The 19,776-nt window shown below is 41.4% G+C and overlaps 2 protein-coding genes across 3 annotated transcripts; both read right to left on the bottom strand.

The window, feature by feature from the left end:
• Window positions 1–2: 2 nt before the first annotated feature.
• On the bottom strand, window positions 3–6,423 carry npepl1 (aminopeptidase like 1). Its single transcript, XM_052076594.1, has 12 exons — window positions 6,224–6,423; window positions 4,475–4,660; window positions 4,184–4,354; window positions 3,578–3,667; window positions 3,427–3,508; window positions 2,337–2,479; window positions 2,105–2,182; window positions 1,888–1,988; window positions 1,659–1,782; window positions 1,404–1,580; window positions 417–527; window positions 3–327 (listed from the first exon to the last, which is right to left on the bottom strand). Exons 1-12 carry the CDS (start codon window positions 6,371–6,373, stop codon window positions 169–171), a joined length of 1,572 nt encoding a protein of 523 aa, XP_051932554.1. The 5' UTR covers window positions 6,374–6,423; the 3' UTR covers window positions 3–168.
• A 661-nt stretch (window positions 6,424–7,084) lies between these two features.
• Window positions 7,085–18,842, bottom strand: ankrd52b (ankyrin repeat domain 52b). Of its 2 annotated transcripts, XM_052076580.1 has the most exons (28): window positions 18,684–18,842; window positions 17,900–17,983; window positions 17,734–17,812; window positions 17,586–17,656; window positions 17,281–17,481; window positions 17,082–17,169; window positions 16,235–16,377; window positions 15,599–15,811; window positions 15,436–15,514; window positions 15,194–15,312; window positions 14,293–14,371; window positions 14,079–14,196; window positions 13,913–13,981; window positions 13,694–13,834; window positions 13,546–13,596; window positions 12,813–12,924; window positions 12,654–12,725; window positions 12,369–12,570; window positions 12,194–12,281; window positions 11,614–11,731; window positions 11,322–11,541; window positions 10,925–11,012; window positions 10,758–10,841; window positions 10,284–10,429; window positions 9,937–10,019; window positions 9,679–9,761; window positions 9,471–9,562; window positions 7,085–8,484 (listed from the first exon to the last, which is right to left on the bottom strand). In XM_052076580.1, the coding sequence occupies exons 1-28, from the start codon at window positions 18,708–18,710 to the stop codon at window positions 8,243–8,245; spliced, it is 3,192 nt and encodes a 1,063-aa protein (XP_051932540.1). In that variant the 5' UTR covers window positions 18,711–18,842; the 3' UTR covers window positions 7,085–8,242. The 2 variants fall into 2 exon arrangements, with proteins under 2 accessions (XP_051932540.1, XP_051932541.1); XM_052076581.1 differs by lacking the exons at window positions 7,085–8,484; window positions 9,471–9,562; window positions 9,679–9,761; ... (2 more) ...; window positions 10,758–10,841; window positions 10,925–11,012 and having other exon boundaries at window positions 11,388–11,541; window positions 11,610–11,731.
• Between the last annotated feature and the right edge of the window lie 934 nt (window positions 18,843–19,776).

The raw sequence follows: 19,776 nt of genomic DNA, 5'->3' as shown, positions 1-19,776 counted from the left end.
CGTACTTTTCATTTCTTTTATTCAGTGAAGTCAAATGGAATCAAACAAAGGGCAGACATACAGTTTAAAATATGAACCCAAAGTGAATGAGCACTTGCTTCAACAGTTTTAGGGGTGTAGTGGTGGCATTAGGGTGGTCCAGTGCTTGCGACAGCGCCTTTGTCTCTCTTACACCAACCGTCTCCTTTTGCAATCCTGCTCCATCTGCTCTTCTAACATGTTAGAGGCAGCACCCAAAGGAGACACATGGTTCAGCATCGAGTCATCAGAAGCCTGACCGAACAGTGCCATCAGCAAAGCCACTCCGAATCCTGTGGCTCGCTCCCCCTGCCAAGGCAAGTACAAGGCTTACGCTGACTGCTTTCAATAGATTACAACTCAAAACCTCAAAACAACATGCAGCACTTGGTACTCACAGCGTGAACAGGAGAAGCGATGTCAACGTGGACCCACACGCCGGGCCAATCAAAGCCCAAATGCGACACGATGAAGAGGCCAGCGCAAGAGCTCTGAGCGTTTTCACGGTCCTGACAAAATGAAACACAAGCATTAGCAATGTCAAGTACTCCACTGACAAACATTAAGACCCCCCGCTCCCCAAGTTGAATTCTCCTGAGGTCACACAATTAAGAATCCAAGTATTAATTCCACAAGGGTATTTGGATATTTCCGTTTTCACAGTAACGGCAATGATGAAAAATTAAAGATTGTGTATAACACTCCCTGGATATTTATTTTTTATAGTCACAGCTTAGCTTTATATATACGGTATGCGTCTATAAATACATTAAATCCCCCCAAATTCAATAAACATTAAAATACAAAAAGTGTGGGGAAGAACGGGAAGACCCCCCAAATTGGAAAAAAAATAGTGGGGGGGATTCTGCAAATATCTGAATTTGTTGGTGGTGAACTGCGACCTCGGGGTAATGGTAATTTTAAGTTGTAATATCGCCAATCACCACTCGATGGTCATACTGCCCAACACAAGTAAGAAGGCCTAATTTGTTCGCGGTTTTGGAATGACATGAGTTTATTTTGCTGGGAAAAATGGACAAAATGAGTTAGGGTATTTGATCTTTTTTCTTGTTAAGCAGTTTTGTGCCATCTTTTAATAATGTTTTTATGCAAAAGAGCCATTTGCACAGGGGGAAAGATGACATTATGTGGTGATTTTGTTGTTCACTCCACACCCTTCATTTCTGGATTAGGATCGTGGATCTTTTATATATGCATTGCAAAATGTATCCAAAATGAAATTAAGAGGATGGATTTTGCATGTATGCAATTATTTGGTCCATATCTAAAGTGGCATTTTTGTCTGGCATGGAAACATGTGGTCTGTGAAGTAGCATGGATGAAAAATATTTTTTCAGGGTTTAGCTGCCCTCAGTCTTACTCACAGCCACTGAATTTTTCATGTCAGCAAGAGCGGAAGCAAATTCGGTGAAGTGCAGCTCAGGGCAGTAAACCAGAGGGTGGGCAAGGTCGCCGCTGCTGCGCCCGGCACGCACGCACGCCGTCTCCCACTGCTCGCTGTTAGTCATCACGGCTGCGTGGTGCTTTCCTGTAGAAATCCCCTAGACAACCAAACCCCCCCCATAAAAATTGAGAATGTTGACATCAGTGTCTTAAGTCAACCTTTATTTTCATCATACCTGAGCGCCCGTCAGCGTGGCCATATCGAGAATGATATCAGCGGACAGATCTTTGCTGGCATATACAACTCCATCGGCCAGCACCAACCTTCCCTCGGCATCAGTGTTGTTAATCTCCACAGTCCTTAAAAGTCATTAAGAACACATCTTAGTTTGTGGTCAGCTTCTGCGAACTGCATTTAACTTTCATTGGTCTCAAGTTCCAAGACTTGGGGAAACACAGGCTTACTTTCCAGAGTAGAGTGTGTGGATATCATCTGGCCGTGTGGCTGTAGGTCCAACGGCGTTCTCTGCCAGGCAAAACACGGCGTGGAGGTTATCCTTGAAGCCCTGGCGACACATGCGAGAGCGGGAGTTTGTCCCTGGGGTCCCAATGACCGCTGAGTGTCACAGAAACGGCGAGGAAGACCAACGAAACAGCTTGATACCTATCACAGGCAGCGCACCTGTTTTATGGTGGCTTGAAAAGCTCCCAAGATGGCGGCGGCTCCACCACAGTCTCTCTTCATGCCTGGCATTGTGGTCTAGGATGAAGAAGGAAAAAAAAAGCAATTTACTTTTATTCAGTAAACTCTTCAGTCAGAACTTCAAGGGCATTGCTTTTGGAGATTTGCCTCTGTACATATGGCAGAAAAATACCTCCTAAAAAGTAGGGGAAAAAGAATAAAGAGAAAGTACCTTCCCCTTGATGCTGAGTCCTCCAGTGTCATACACGATGCCTTTGCCCACCCATGCAATGGTCTGAGTGGCGCCCTCAGGCGTGTGGCTCAAGACTGCTAATGCAGGAGGATTCTCAGCTGCCTTGCCAACGCCATAAATACCTACAAGGATCACAGATAGTGCACGCAATATGATAGCGGGGGTCAGCCAGCTCCCCTTTGAACACATTCTGTGCACCACACCCACTGTGCACCTGCGCTGTCACCGTTTCGCTTAACAGTAGCCTGTTTGACAGCGCACAGGCAAAAATGGAGAAAAGGTCTTTGGGACATTTTGAAGCATAGTCCAGCAAAACAAAGCGCAGCTCAAGCAACGACAAGTCACCTACAGGCAGAATAAGGAGTCACTTGCCCAAGAAGTGCCAACCAGATGGAATAGTTCTCTGAAAATGGTCAAGCCCATCCTGTGGAACGCTGATCCCATTACGAGCTACGCTGGCCCTGCACACACCCACCGTCGCCATGCCGATAGCTGCTGAGCTGGAGAAACTGAAGAGGCTCGAGGCTGTGTTGGAGCACTGCAAGTAGGCCTAATTTATTGTGTACACCTTGGCGAGCCGTGTTGTGTGCATGCGTTTATTTAATAAATACATCTGTCAGAAGAACAACAATGATTGTGTGGGTGCAAATGCGTGATTGCGAGTGAGTTCTGTATGAAAAACAGCAGGCCTACCTAGTTCGTGTCTATATTATTCCAGGTATGCGCCTGGTAAGAAATGAATCCTCTTATTCATGTTAAGGGTATTAAAATTAAATAATGGGACAGAAAAAAGGGGATTTTTTTTACAATAAATCAAATGCACAATGAACTCCGCATTAACTATGAAAAAATGTGATTAATCACAACTAAATATTTTAATCGCTTGACAGTACTTCAAAAAAATGAATTCAAACACTGTAATTATGGTTTCATTTCAATCTGTGCAACAAATAATTTGTTGAGGATTTGGATGAGGAATTGAGCGCATCATTTTTCAAAAATCTGAAACAAAATATTTCACACTTATTTCAGAACCAAACCATCCTCTAGATAAGTACGGATACATTACCTCCAAAGCCCTTTTCTTTCAGCTCCTCTCCACGAATAATCACAGGAGTTATTCCGAGTTCACTTCCCACTGCTTTGATTTCCTGAAACACATGGGAGTCCCTTCAGGGTCTTGACAGATTAACAAAACTGCATTTGTTGGTTTTCCTCACATCCAAGAAGTGGTCTGTATTCATCTCATTACACGGCGTGTCCACAATGCGAGCTGCCAGTCGCACTCCTTCTGCAGCATTGGAGAGACACTAAAAAATAAAAACATTTAAAAAAGCAAAATCAGAATCAGAATCATCAGAATCATCTTTATTGGCCAAGTATGTAGAACACACAAGGAATTTGTCTCCGGTATAACACGCTGCACTAGTATCATCGTAAACAACAAAATCATTGAACCATTTTAGAGTAAACAAACGAAAATGACAAAAACAGGGATAATACTAGGGATACTAGGGAGCGTGTGACCGAGGCTGCCATACCTGTCGGCGCCTGATGACGATATGGTTGACTGCACATAGTTTCACTTAGTTTTTTGTTTGTTTGTTTTTTAAGCATTTTTGTTGCTTTGTTTTATTTCATTCATGAAAATGTTTTTTGAATTTATTTTTTAGTTACTTTTCATTATAATAAGTTGCTTGGGTCAGTATCATATTTTCACATAGATAGGTCTAAGAGCGACTGATCAATACTAACAGATGGCAGGTAGTCAAAATAAATAAACGCGCCATGTCCATTCTATGAAAAATTTTCGATGCAGTCAGTACCTGCAGCTCGGCATCATCCATCCGGTTGTTGCCTTGGCCGACAATCACAAACTCAACAATGACGTGCTTCTTCTCGGCCCGGCGTGAGGAAGCGGAGCGGCGAGAGAAGATTGGGAACGCTCTAGAAATGGCACAGGCTGACGCAAACACATCTGAGCGCTCACACACCATCTGCAGAGCAAACAAAAGCGTCAAGACATCTCCATCCACTCTATGGAACAGATTTCAGTCCCAAATAGTGACTGATTCGTTTGAAGAGGGTGAGAAAGAGAATGCGGCGCAGGTACGGACCACGATGCAGCGGTTGTTCCCACCAGGCAGACACGAGCGGACCAGACGGGAGACAAAGTGGGCAGAAGAGGGGCTGTTGTGCCTGCTGACCCGGGAAGGAATGGCAGCCACCGCTGCATAGTTGAGGTACAGAGGACAGCTGTCCGTGGGCTTGGGGCTCAAAGTATTCAGTGCCGCCTGCCAAATCTGAAAGAACAGTACACTAAATAATTTCGCATAAGAAAAACATCATCATGTTGTCGATTGCTAAAAACAACAGCAAAAAGGAAGAAAAATGTAGTACCGAATCGTAAGAATATAGGATTTTTGGGGGAGCGTGGCTAAAAGGGTACCAAGTGACATACTTAAGCGTGCAGCATAAATTGCCCCTCCCCCATTACGGAAGAACATGAGCTTCTTTTCCATTTTCAACGATGAGAAAGACGTCTTTCCAAAAAGTGTGTCTGTGATGTGCACCTACACACCAACACAACGCGAAGTAAGTATGTGAGTTAGCTAACAGGCGTGACGTTCATACATCTGTCAAACCAGAGGAGCCCCCAGTTAACTCACGAGCTCTCTGGTAGCCAGCGCCTGACACCAGGTCATGGAAAGCCTCAAGGTGACTTGGTGGGATATGTGCACTCCAGCCATTGGTGGCTTTCAACCATATTTTCACAGCTCAAACATGAAATGATGTGTAGACATAAAGATGTGGGCTATTTGACAGTTGAGCGAGGCGTGGTTTAACATATTTAGTGGACCCACCCACAGCGTCTGAGAGACAAAGTTTGTGGTCATTTTTTTACAATAATTTCACCATATCACGGTTCACACTTCATGGTCCCACTATACATTTTTTTTTTGCAAGCGTAGTTGTTTCACAATTTTATACATGGTTTGTACAATATTTTGGTGTTATCCATTGCGCTTGCTCGCTCTTAATGTGTCTAAATGAGCTTGTATTGTTTTAAAGTGTGTATAAAGACCACAAGAAATGAAGTGCTATAAATTCCCGGGTTGTATTTCTATTTTGCGGGTTTCCATTTATTGGTGGTGGTTGATTGGGGGGATTACTGCATTGAAATTTCATATTGTAAATTGTGTTAACAGCACTCTTCTCCGTTTCCTGTCAAATATGACATGTTCAGTTTCACTTGCTGGAAATTAAGGAACGATACACAAAAACAGCCAAGCCAGTCAATACTTTTGCAAGGTAGTGTACATGTTAAACCTAAATCAAAAAGCCTTTTGATACCGTCGATTCGTGGTTTTTAAAATAACTAATAAATTACAGCAGTTCGGAGTATTTAAAGGATAGCTATGTGAGGTAATAACTGACAGAAATCCATGATCACAAGTCCACTTTTATAGCCTGTGTTACACAAGCAGCACAGATTAGGATTTTTTGTACCTATTTTCACAGAACAGTCCCGACAGTCAATGTCGCACAAAACCATAAGGACGAATAAGCATGTTAACCTTGTGAAATAACGTTTACATGTCCATATGAAATTAATGAATGCTTTCGGCACGAGAATGAAGCAATTGAGAAAATGTTAACATTAATACCAAATTAGATTTTTCTAGTCCGTGATAAAACCATTTAAAGTACGATGTCTAGACAGTAAAATGTGTTATTAAAGTTGAGTTATCTTGAAGTTCTCTGACGAGACTGAGCGGCTGGTGTGCTCGCCACTAATGTTAGCTCGCCGTGTTAGCTAAGTATTAGCATTAGCAATCAGTCATTGTCATCCACGTACGCGTTACCTCTTTGCTGACAACAGGCTGTAGTTTGCCTTTGATTTGACCCCAGTCAACATGCTGAAGGTTAGCATGCTGTCCGATAACCAGAATCGGACGAGTCTGTGGGTCGGAGTCGCCGGCAGACGCCTTGAACTCCAGCACCACGTTCGCCATTTTTTTGGGACTAGCTAAATGTGCAGCTAATATTTCTTTCGATGGCGGAAACGATGCCGGCGACGGCAATTGTGAAAGGTCAAAATAAATTTAAACGCGACTTTAAAAAATGTTTTAGTGATTTAAAATGAAACCGACTGTTTTTCATGTAAAAACGAGCATTTCAACACACACACTATTAGGTTTAAAGTATTTAAGATGTTTTATGTGTTATTATTTATTATCTAATCTATTCATATTATATAACACTATTTATTCATAGGTAGAAAATTTTTTTTACTGTTGATGTTTTGGTTTAATATAAAAATACACATACATTTTTGGGGGATTTTTTTAACCTAACATTAACATTAAAAATTGTGTCAGTTGAGAACAAAGGCTTCGCCACCTCTGTTGTCGTGTTGAAAGAATCAGAAGAGGCAGTTATAGTGCAGTACATAACGAAAACAAAATAATCATGCAAATATCAATTATAATCATACACCCTCAAGGCACAGTAGCTTGAGTAAAAAAAACATATCTACAAAATTTAGCGAACATGCAAATGGAGATCAGAGTCATCAAGTACTTTTTTTATTTTATTTCTCTCTGTTAAATCCACAGAATTTATGTCCAAAAAACTGTATGGAAGACAATAGTTCACATGAAGAGTTATCACTCTTATGTTTTTTTTTTACAGTCTTGCTTTATGTCCAAATAAAACAAGGTGGGTTTCTCATGCTGCACAGGTTTTAATGCTGTTCAAACACAGGGATTTCTAAATCTTAATTAATATTTGCAGCATACTTTTAAATATTGAACATATAAACATCTATGTTAGAGTGGAAATACATCCAAACCATTTTATGATAACCCACTGGTGCATTAGAAAAATAAAAGAACCACATGATGAGTCAAAATAAACAATTATCAAACAACCCAATTAATATTAAAGTAATTTGACATTTTCCTGCTTATGTGGGTGTAATGTACACATTAATATGCAATATATTTTAATCTTTACTGAATGTCAGTAAATCTTTACACTTTACAGTCACTTGGAGACGAGGAAATTTAGTTTTGGGATTTTCAGCCTCTGGTGTCACCCGTGTTAGACGTGAGATATTAATCTTATTTCAATTATGTCAGTATTGTTCAAAATATAAAATTATTTTCAACCACACAATTGCCGCTGTAGATGTCACAGAATAAAAGGGTTTGCAAGGTCCTTGCGCATAAAAACAGGTACATTTACACATAAACATGTTTTCTGGAACCTTATTTGTCCTATTCGCTTGCTTATTTACTGTAATACAATACTCAAACATATGACTATGATCTGCTTTGAATTGCACGACAGCGTACATTTACATGAGGTTATTCCATCATTTGATGAGAAAAAATAAAAATAAACATGCTGAAATAATTATAGCTATGTGGATCCTGATACAAGACTAATAAACATTTCATCTATGTAGTGTCTGTTACACCTTAATTGCATAAAGGATTCAATTTATCATTGAATCATAGATAATTTAAAAAAATCAAAAACTAATATTCAGAAATCACACAAGCACAGACACACATCCGCACACAAACACACATCACATGTAAACACAATCAAGCATTTTGGTTTAGAGCAGCAAAGGACAGAGAAAATAGGGTTTGTGAAGAGCTACCAAAAAAAAAAAAACAACAAACAACAAAAAAACTATCAGCAACCATGTTCCAAGAGGACGGATTGTGTGCTGTCTTCTATTTCTATTTTATGGTTACTACTTCATTTTACTTATGCACCGAGGTGTGTAAGACGAGAGACGCTGTTAGTAAATGTTGCTAAAGTATAGATGGGACGTCAGGATACGTCAGAGGAAACAATAGTAGAAAGGCTCACTCAGTGAGACACTGGTGCAGGCCAATGGAGCTTGAACGGCCCTTGACGTAGGAGTGACACAAGCTTCCATTGGATCCGCAAGTAGCGGCGATGCCACAGTTATTCAGGGTGGGGTTGAAGCAGGAGGCCATGCTGGGGTTGGACTCGCGTAGGGCAAAAGGCTTCATGGTGGAAAGGATCAGGGCCAGGCAGTCAGCTACTTTCTTATTGGGGGCACAGGCCAGAGCTGGGGTGTGGCCTGCACAGAGTAACAAACCACAGCTGGAATAAGTGGGAGCTTGATCTGAAAGTAAATTACGCTATATACCCGCATACAGTACTCTTAGCATCTGATGTGCTTTGAATACTTTTGATACAATTTTGAATTGCAATCTGCTAAACCAAATAAACAGCAAAAAGTCTACTTCACACATGGCAAGTTTAAGACCCACGGGCCAGATACGGCTCTTAATGTAAATTTGTGTCCTGCGAAAGGTTGCCATTGTATTTAAAAAAATAAAATAAAAATCACAAAAGCAGCCTGGTGTTCCAGTGGTTAGTGCGTCGACCTCACAGTGCAGAGGCACCGGGTTCGATTCCAGCTCCGGCTGTGTGGAGTTTGCATGTTCTCCCCGGGCCTGTGTGGGTTTTCTCCAGGTACTTCGGTTTCCTCCCACATTCCCCAAAACATGCACGGCAGGCTGATTGAACACTCAAAATTGTCCCTCGGTACGAGTGTGAGCGCGGCTGGTTGTTCGTCTCTGTGTGCCCTGCGATTGGCTGGCAACCGGTTCAGAGTGTCCCCCGCCTACTGCCCGAAGACAGCTGGGAGAAGTTCCAGCACCCCCCGCGACCCTTGTGAGGATAAAGCGGATCGGAAAATGAATGAATGAATGAATGAATGAATGAACATTCACAAAAGGACAATCCAAATCCTTTGCCAATTAGTGCATACGTAATTGTTTTTATGGATTGAGAAAACAAGAAAAACACATTAACTGGAGCCCAGTTGAAGACGACCATGTCCTGGATGACTGAAAATCGACACTTTTTTTTTTTAGCAAGCACAGGCAAGCATGATACAGTATTAGGTAAATGAAATGCACGTTCCAGTGTCATTTTAAAGTTTTCATTAAAGCGCCACACCCTGCAATTCAAAACCAAGTGATGAAACATTAATAACCTTTCACTGTTATGATGGCCCCCGTGTAGGTAATCATACCTTTGTAACGCCGCACTGCTTACCTTCGCCATCCACAGCCATGACCGCCGCACCTCTGCTGAGTAACACCTGCACAACGGTCGCCAGACCCTTTCTAGCCGCAATGTGAAGGGGCCTGGACAAGGAAAGAGATCTCATTACCGAGATCTATGGAGCTGAATTGCTGGTCTAAAGAATGCATCGGCATCCAGAGTGGTGCTGAACAGTAGCCGACAGAAGACGCCAACTCACATTTGGAGTGCACTATTCGTTGCATTTATGAGAGAGTGGTCATTGATTTCTCCGAGAAGCAACAGGGCGCACATCTCGTGACCCTGTGGAATAAATATTGAAAAGTCACATGCTGTACACTAACAACGGCATGAAGCTTCGTATTCAAAAGATAAAATGGAGCCTCGCCATCTTCATCCATTATTGGAATTCGGATGCAACCGTGACTGTGCCGCTGGGAGCCTAAACATTTCATGCGCTTGCGTTTGTGTGTTTGACCTTAATGCATGCTAAGTGAAGGGCTGTGTTATTATTGAGATCCACCAGGGTCAGGTCTGGCTTCGCCTTGTGCAGCAAGAATTCTGAAATGAATACAACAAATAAATACATCAAAATACATTTTTCATCTTGACTTGGGGGGGTCTCTTGTGCAGTGAGGCGTTATAACAAGGAAACACTATCTGCATGCAAAGAAGAGGAAGATGCATGATCAAGATGTCTGAACTTGGAAACACTGTGATGAATAGACGGAAACTGGTGACCACAAGATTTCTGTTGTGATTTGTTTTTAAGAGGGGAGAAATGTTTACACTGGAGAAATGTTTACACTGTGTGTGGACACATACCAACTGCCATGGTGTGTCCAGAGTCAGCTGCAATCATAAGAGCGGAGCACCCTCTGTGGTCTGCAGCATCGAGCTCTGCCCCCCGGGCCAGGAGCAATTGGAGCCCTGTAACATTTCCAGAGTAGGCAGCCGCATGCAGCGGTGTCCTGCGATTTCACAACATGGACAAGATAATACAACAAAATTAGGATTGGAAGGCGATCTTTACTTACCTAATCTCATTTTAGGAAAGACTTTCAGTGAGTTGCTTTTTTTAACACAGAGACTCAAACTTTTTTTTATCAGAATTGAAAAATAAAACAGCAATGCAGGTTAGCGATGCTGAAAATTAATTGAGTGAAACAATAGATTTTGCGTCCCAAATTTCCAAACAAACACAAATTATGTTTCTTGGTATAAAAAGGTACAACCACAGTACGAGTTGGATGTTTCAAGACAGACTTTCATGGCAAAAAAGCAGAACATAGAACGCACCTTCCTTTAGCATCACTAATTTGAACTATTTGAGCACCAACTGTCTTTACAAGAAGTCCAGCAGCAACATCATGTCCTTTAATTCTGCGAAGGGAAAAATATAAACTATATTCCACTCAATTCTCCGAAATGGTTTCAAGTAGATAAACATTTCCAATAGGACTTACAAAGCGCAGTGCAATGGGCTGAAGGAGTTTCTTTCCTGGTTGCCAAAAAGCTTGTTTGCAAGTAAAATGCGTAAACATCCCTCATGACCTTAACAAGACACAAATGGACAAATGATTTAAAAGCAAACTTCGGAAAGATGACAGGTCAGACAAACTACCATATGTGCTATTTTCTGAAGAATGTTATTCGTTTGACCTGGACTTCATTTTCTTTATTTTTGCTTCCTCGTGATCTTGTACAGGATAATAAACATTGTCGATAACAGATGGGAAGGATGTATTTGCTTCGTTGGAACAGCCCAAGATTGTTTTCTGTTGTTCTTTTGTGAGCAAGGAACCAAACTATTTTAGTTCCATGAAAAAAAAAAAAAAAATCGACATATTCCTGATTTCTTACCGTGGTAGGCAGCCCAGTGAGTGGGCGTGTAGCCTTTGTAGTCCAACATGGAGTCCAGAGGGTCTGCTTTTGCTGCGGCCTGCAGTAAAGTATGCAGAACCTGTGTGTGGCCGCAAGATGCAGCAAGATGCAGCGCCGTCCTTCCCCGAGAGTCTCGACGCAGAGCAGAGGCGCCATGTTCCAATAAAGCTGACGTACTGTCACTGCTACCAAGCATGGCCTGCAGGACAATGACAGAGATTTAAATCTTGTCATTGAAACAAAAGGCACGGCCATTCTCATACTAACGTACGGCTCGATGTAATGCAGTGAAGCCCTTTTTGTCACCGGCATCCGGATTTGCTCCTTTCTCCAACAGGATGTGGACACAATCCGTGTGACAACCCAGAGCTGCCAATATAAGTGCAGTTCTGCAAGTACATTTAAGAAAGGCACATAAGTGAATTTAGTTGACACGTGTGATGGACTGGAATGAGTGTGAACAGTGTGCAGAGGTGACCAAACAGGATCCTTCTTTACAACACAGACTTTTGTCTAGCACAACGAGATAAGATATCCTTTTTTTGTCCCACACAGCAGCAAATTTGGGGGGTAGAAAGAAGAAAAACAAAGTGTTGGCAAGCACAAAAATAAATGTAGATAAAGAAAGCCGTTTATTTTTATTACAGCAATATTTAAACCGCTCTCGAAGTAGATGCCATTGTTTTTTTAATTCAATTCATTTATCACTTCCTGATTTCCCATTAGGAGTATTTCAAACTTCATTATATTCATTTTGTGTGTCATAGGAACCTGACGCAGCAAGGTCAGGTTCTGCCAAAACTTGGTTTTGGCAATAAATATTTATGAGCAATAAATAAGAAGCGACTTACTGTCCTTGTGTGTCTTGGCTGTCAATGATGTCAGCGCTGTGTTCTCTATTCACCAGCAAAAGCAGACAGTCCACGTGGCCGTTTATAGCTGCACACGCATAAAAAAAAAACAAAAAACTAATCAAGAAACAAAACATAAGACCACAATAAAAATGAATGCTTTGTCAACTCCAACCTGCAAGATGGAGAGCGGTCCTCTTGTGCTTATGCTCTTTCAGCATGCAGGAAGCTTGATGTTCCAGCAGCACCTCCACACATGAGGTAAAGCCTCTCTGCGCAGCAAAGTGGAGGGCAGTTTGCCCCTCGACGTCTCGCATATCCAGACTCACTAATGTCTCACACAGCAGACGGAGGGCCTCGCAGTGACCATAATATGCCTGTCAACACATCACAAGTGTTACACCGGCCAGTGAGCCGCGAACCACGAGTGAGCTATCCGTGATGGATTTGCACTACTCACGGCTAAGTGCAGTGGACTAACGGGAATATTACTTTCAGCCTCTTCTAGACAGTTGAAAGAAATCACCAGGAGCTTGAAAAAAAAAATACTTTTACTACATAGGCAATGGAATTTTTTTTTAGCTAAAGTTAGCTCTGAAATTAAAAAGGTATCACTGACCATTTCCAAATGCTGCTTGTTTCCGTAAGCTGCTGCATAATGGACAGCGCTGTAGCCTTTAGCATTCTTGACAGTTGGGTTTCCTCCACTGTCCAGCAAATAATCCAAACAACTGAACACAAAATGGAATATCATTTTTTTCTGTTCAAGTCAAAAAGGAAAAACCCAACAATAATCTGCAATTTCTAACACTCAAACATGACAACAAGTGATTTTGAAGTCTTGACATCTGACTAGCTTTGGGCAATTCTAAATAAAAGCTCCACTTTCACTAGCCATGCAGTATGCCAGTAGCTTTTGATATGATTTTTTTGGACACAAATGCTTTTATGTCTCGGACTAATGTTTGTAAAACTAAATAACCTGTGCAATTGCCGGGGGGAATGGTCAAATATAATTCATTATATTTATGCCATTAAATAACCTCCCTCTATTATGAAATTTACAATGCCGTCAAAACCATGAGGTAAACTTGCACACTTCTAAAATAAACAGAAATTCTGTACTGTATTTAGAAATATGCCTCCATGATGATCATTGATTGACACGGGTAGTTAAATATGAATTTAAAATTGCATATTATTTTAGTGCTTCTTAGCAGCGGTTTAGAACATTTGTGGGTTTATAGCTGTCATCTCACACGCAGCTAAATAAGGTGAACAAAATTAGGCAGAATTCTGATTCAGCCAAGTATTGAAGCAGAATTAGTTCTCGTGAATAAAGTGTGACGTACAGAGAGGCTTCTTGTTCCTTCTCCACTCGGCACTCCGAGCTTGTCTTCCCTCTGTGTAACGAAAAAGTTGACAACCGGTCCAATATTCCTTAACGATCATACCAAACGGATAGCATGTCTTTTTTTTTGTCATTACGCCGAACTTCACCCGAAGAACGTGTGTGATGCAGCAGCATAGTGTAGAGGGCTGCAGCCCATCAGGTCCAACTCGTTGATCTCTGAGCCGCCTCTCACCAGTGTGATTGTACATTGGCTGTTACCGTTGGCTGCAGCGTAGTGCAAAGGAGATCTGCGGGGCAGAACAGGAAATGGCTCCAATGATAAATCATTTTGTCAGCAACGCAGCATACAATTCTATTTTGCTTACCTCCCCAAATGATCCTTGACATCAAGTTCGGCTCCACTGTTGACCAACATGTTAAGACAGTCAACGTTTCTACCAAAAAGCACAAGAAACATGTTAATTTATGACAAATTTGATCTAACACCAAGAAACGTGTGTGTGTGTGTGTGTGTGTGTGTGTTCTTTTTACCCTCCAAATGCAGCTGCATGCAGACAGGTCCTCCCAAGTTCATCCTGTGTGTTGATATCAAATCCAAAGGATGGCGTCTGGCAGCTTGTCGGGGAGTGGACAATGTTGTAATACTGGCCTATACGATACACAAGTAAAAGTGTTCAAAGTAAATGTTGCAAGAGCGTGCCATTCAATTATGAAAGCCTGCCCTATTCGTCTGACAATTACTCACCGTTGGTGAGCAACTTGCGACAGCAGTCTGAAAAGCCGTACAGCGCTGCCAAGTGTAATGGAAGCATCCCATGGATCCCCTGTCTGCAGAACGTTACATCATCTATTATTGTACTGTACAGATAACACGATAAACATATTTGAAGGGGCAGAGTATCTGGTTGACTGGGAGGGCTATGGACCGGAGGAGCGGCAGTAGATTCCCCATTCCTGGATTCTGGACCTGTCCCTTCTCCCTAACAGTAGGAATCCGTTTGCTTACTGTCATGATCCTGTTCTTGTGTTTCTCCAGGAGGTGGCAGAGGAGGGCCGTCCCTCCAACTTGCACACCCGCTGGAGTAACAAGATCATGACACACATAGGTCGAGTGTTTAGCACGTCGGCCTCACAGTGCAGAGGTGCAGGATTATTTCCGGCTGCGGCCTTCCTATGTGGAGTTTTCCCCGTGCCTGTGTGAGTTTTCTCCGGGTGTTCCAGTTTCCTCCCACATTTCAAAAACATGTATGGCAGGTGCATGGAACATTTGAAATTGTCCCCAAGTGTGGTCATTCGTCTATGTGTGCCCTGAGATTGGCTGGCAACCGTTTCGGGGTGTACCTCGCCTCGTGTCCAAAGAGAGCTGGGACAGGGTCCAGGGACAGGACCATTGTGAGGACAAGCGGATTAGAAAATTGATGGATAAAACTGGGAGAGCTTGATAAATATATTTCTGAAAATGTTGAATTTCACTGGAAAATGTCCACTTTTCAGCTTTGAATGCAGAGTTTAAGTACTTTTGCCATCTCTGTACCGGTAATTAATATTCAACAGTTAGTCAATTCATTTAAAATGTGTCACGATTTGTTGATATTGTCCAAATGACAGTATTAATTCGGAAACTTTCCTGTGTGTTGAAATACAACTTGCCTGGCTTTGTTAGCACCATTTGTCAGCAGAGTGCTGATCAACAACTCTTGACCATATCGGGCAGCAACATGAAGAGGAGTGTTGCCATTGATGTCAACACAGTCAATTTCACCACCTTGGCAAAGGGGAAAAAAAACAATGAAGTGACGTTATTATATATTATATATATTGCACGCCAATACAGTCTGTGCATGTCGCATTTCTTTTTGACAATGCCAACGTTTCTTTTTTTTTTTACCATTTTGGATCAGAATCTGGGAGCCTGTGAAGCGACCGTGCATAGCAGCCATATGCAGAGGGCTCTTCCCTTTTTTACTCTGTTGAAGAAATTATTTCAGTGAGTTAGAAGCTTAGAGAAGATGCAAGTTCAATGATTTTCATTTTTTCCCCCCATCGTTAACCTGCATGTTGACATCGGCCCCATTGTTTAGGAGCAGCTCAACACATAGCACCCCGCTGGAGGAGGCGGCGGCAAGGTGTAGCGGAGTGATGCCATGGCGGTTGGGCTGATTTATGTTGGCGCCGCAGTTGATCAGCTCATAGGCCACAGTCTCCTGGCCCGTGTCGCAGGCCATGTGGAGCGCCGTGTTCCCAAATTTGTTTGATTCATCAGTCTGTAAGGCGGGGGGGGGGGGGGGGGGTTACTTTTCTGTTGATTTGTAGCTAAAGAAAAAGAGTAGAGTCCAACCTCTGAAGCCAAATGTGTTTTACCCTTTTGTTGTATAATTCAGAATTCGATTTTCTTTTTGAAATGTATGATGTCAGCATCACACATGACCAAAAATCAACAAGTATTCAAGGATTAACTTTTTTGTGCAGCATTGCATTTTTTTAATGCAAGACATTTTGATGCCGATTAAGGCCTTGTTTTTAGACTTGTGGATTCAATGCCTTTTAACACATTTCAAGGATCCACAGGAACCTTGCAACCAGCATCTCTAAAAGGGTTTGCTCTACATTACAAAAGGATCCGGAAAGGAAAAAAAAAGTGCTCATCTACGACACATTTTGAAATATATTTCATGAAACAAATATACCTCCACTCCAAGTCCCAAAAGATATTTGACCACATCTAAGTGACCACTAATTGCTGCAGCATGTAGTGGTGTGTAGCCACATTTGTCTTTGCATGTCACATCGGCACTGTGAGACACCAGCATCTTCACAACGTCCAAATGTCCTAGTTGATAAAACAATTTAAATAAATCACAATATATATCATACCAGACACATCATTTCTTTCTTTTTTTTGTAAATCTCACACAACATGTACACAACATGCTTTGGTGGTTTCTGATTTAAACTCACACATTAGTGATATTGTATACTCAAATTAGGTCCAAAAGTACATTTTTTCTCTTATCTTTTAGTTGATGAAGTGTGAATACAATACAATTCGTAGGTGATTTGCTTTATGCTCACTTGTTAACAGCGTGTTAATTTATGATTTACATTCCTGGGCAATAAGTGGCGGTCTGCAATTATATCTATTTTAGAGTTAGGAGGTGATCAAAATCCACTGTGGTGGAGGAAGCAACAGGACTGTGAACACAAACAGCTGTTTATTTGGGATCACATGTTATTAGCAGCGGGAAATAAACAACCCCGGCAGGCAAGACTTGTACTGCACACAGCTTTATTTATAGGTGCTGAGACTACAGTAACCTTTGTCCTTAAAGAGTTACAGGAAGGTTTCCACTATTTCCTTCCAGAGGGTCTCATATATTTGATTTCAGAAGAAAATGCGTTTAAGAGTGCTTTTTTGTTGTAATTAATACTTCTGGTGTTTAGTTTGCAACATTTGTAAGTCTGTCTGAAGCTGTGTTTCGAAACCATTTCAGCATTCTCTCCGAATTTTCGTTCAACAACATCACCACCACTTACCAAGATATGCAGCCCAGTGAATCGGCTGCCTTTCCTTTTTGTCTTTTCCGCTAGCGTTGGCACCCTTGCTGAGAAGCAAATTCACCATCTATGGAAAGAAAGCCACTGCTTTTCAGGTTGAAACAGGAACTGTACTTTTCAATAATGACCAAAGCCCCCTGATTAACAATAAACAAGCACACACCTGTGAATGTCTTACCTCTCCGTGGCCACTGTGTGCTGCGTGATGCAAAGGTGTTCTTCCTGAGCGGTCATAAACATCCAGGCTGCACACATGAAGTATCAGCGATTGAGCACAGCCTGTAGCCCAGTTTGCGGCAGCCATGTGTAGTGGTGTGTGCCAATATTTGTCCCGGGTGTTGATCTCTGCACTGTGCTTTAGCAGCAGCTCCACAGCCCTCTGAAGAGAAGACAAAAAAATCCAGGAAAGTTCACCAAAAAAAAAAATATATATATATATGTAGTGTCTTACTTGAAACAATTCAATGAAAAGAATGAGCATACTTCATTTTTGGAGGCAGCAGCTCTATGTAAAGGAGTCAACAAACCCTGGTCCTTAGCATTGATATTGGCACCTGTTAGAAAGAAAAAAAAAGGCTATACAGCTTGTTTTTGAAGTGATTTAGGGATACTCAAATATTTCAACCTTTACCTGCGGTGATAAGTAGCTCCATAATGTGAATGTCGCCAAGATAGGCAGCAGCATGAAGGGGGGTGCTTTGTTCATGGTCCTATGACAAAACATGATTGAGGCATTTAACGCACAAATAGTCCAACATCCTATCCAGGAAATAAACAAAATTGTGAAATAAAATTACCAATGAATTGACATCCTCTCTATGGCTTAACAAAAACGTCACTTCTTCAGCATTTCGGCTGAAAATAGCCTGGACCAATGGACTCTGAAAGAGCGATTTGACATGTAAGAAAAATAATAAACATTAGAAAATACCATTTCAAAATTTCGAGGGAGGAGCGCAATGGGTTATTGCACACCAGAGCAACAATGTACATCCATCCTCGCAAGCCAGTTATTATGCAGTAAGCATCAATATGTTAAGGAGAACACGAACTGTAGTTCTAATATCAAGAGATTGCGTTTCAAATATGCTGCAAAAACATAACCTGCAGAACTAGGACTGCACCGTAATATCGGTGCAGAACATAACGGACATCGGTCTGGTGATGATACATGCATTCCTCTTTCCTTAGTTCGATTAACAAAGCTTCACGGGGTTTGTTTTTGACTAGTTTAGGTGCACTTATGGATAAAATTGCCAAATTGTTGTCAGAGGCTCGTAGTTTTTAGAAAAAACGTGTCGAGTTCTGAAAAATAAATTGTATGAAGTATGCGTTAATTAATGGCATTTGAACTTCGACTTTACAAAAGCACAAACGAAAGGTTTATACTGCAGAACAGACAGACATAAACACAAATGTTACTGTACAAACCATAATTTAGACGATTTTTGTGTCACGGTTGTAATAACATTGCCGTATGACCGTTAGCAAACTTTGCTCGAAATGTCGCCAAGTCAACCGGCTGTATTTCAAAGTTGAAAAAAACCCGATATTTAAGTAACAACAATGATTTTCACGTACCTGGTCCTTGATATCCCTACATTCCATTCTTCAATTTTCCTGTTCGGTCTTACGTTGACAGCGTCTGTGCATGTTAACCATGTTATTCAATGGCAGCTTGTTGGCCTCGTTAGCAAGTTCGTTTATGCAGTGTGGACAGGGGTCTCGCGAGAAGTCACAACAATGCGATACCAAGCTTGAGCGTTAAAGAACTATCGTAACTCCAAACACAACATTTACCACTAATAAAACAACCAAATTATTGCAAAACTTGTCTAAATCGCATGGCTCGAAATTCAAAATTATATTTATCGTCATGCTGCCAGCATTTTCCCATACTTTTAACAAATTGTACAATTGTGACAAGTGAAAACCACAATATCAGCGTTCTGTCATTTTGAGGGAATAATTGTCAACTCTTAATTTTGTTTGGAACGCAGGTGGATCATAACTGTAGTGCAACAAATTCTTATTTGTTTTCTTTGTAATGTACTGTATGTTCTTTGGAATCTCTAAAACATGGGTCTCAAACTCTCATTTAGGGGCTGCTGGAAATGGACTCTGTTGTGTCTGAGCCGCATCAAGTATTCCACATAAAATTGATCCAGGTATTATAAAATTAAAAGAATCCACTCTTGTCAATCTCAAGCAATAACGGTTCAGATATTTTTTTTTTCTTCACAACAAGTGCAAGGTTGTTGACCCAGTCATAGGAGCCCCTGTGCTCAACAAAAAAAAATGAGCTGCAAATGCCTCCCGGGCTGCTCTAAATGAATTGTCAATTGACAAATTATTGTTAAATGATGCATGCATGTGGATGTGTGAATGCTAATTTATCTATATGTGCTGACTAGTCCAGGCCTGCCTTGAGCCCAAGCCACGATGGAGTTCAATTCATCATCGACCCTAATGAGGTTAAATCGATGGATAATGGCAATCACCTCAAAAAAATGTATGATTCATTATTCGTTCAAATATTACACACAGCGCCAGCAAATTCTGTTCACAAACTGATGGTATGACGGGCAAATACAATCAAAACCTGTTTAAAATTCAACGAGATCTCACGATGACTGTGAAATAGTTCCTTTCCATCCAAAACCGACCGCTTTGC

This window comes from Hippocampus zosterae, chromosome 9, assembly GCF_025434085.1.
Source record: "Hippocampus zosterae strain Florida chromosome 9, ASM2543408v3, whole genome shotgun sequence".
Taxonomy (NCBI): Eukaryota; Metazoa; Chordata; class Actinopteri; order Syngnathiformes; family Syngnathidae; genus Hippocampus; species Hippocampus zosterae.
Note: the sequence above shows the minus strand (reverse complement) of the source record. Positions and strands in the feature narration are given on the sequence as shown.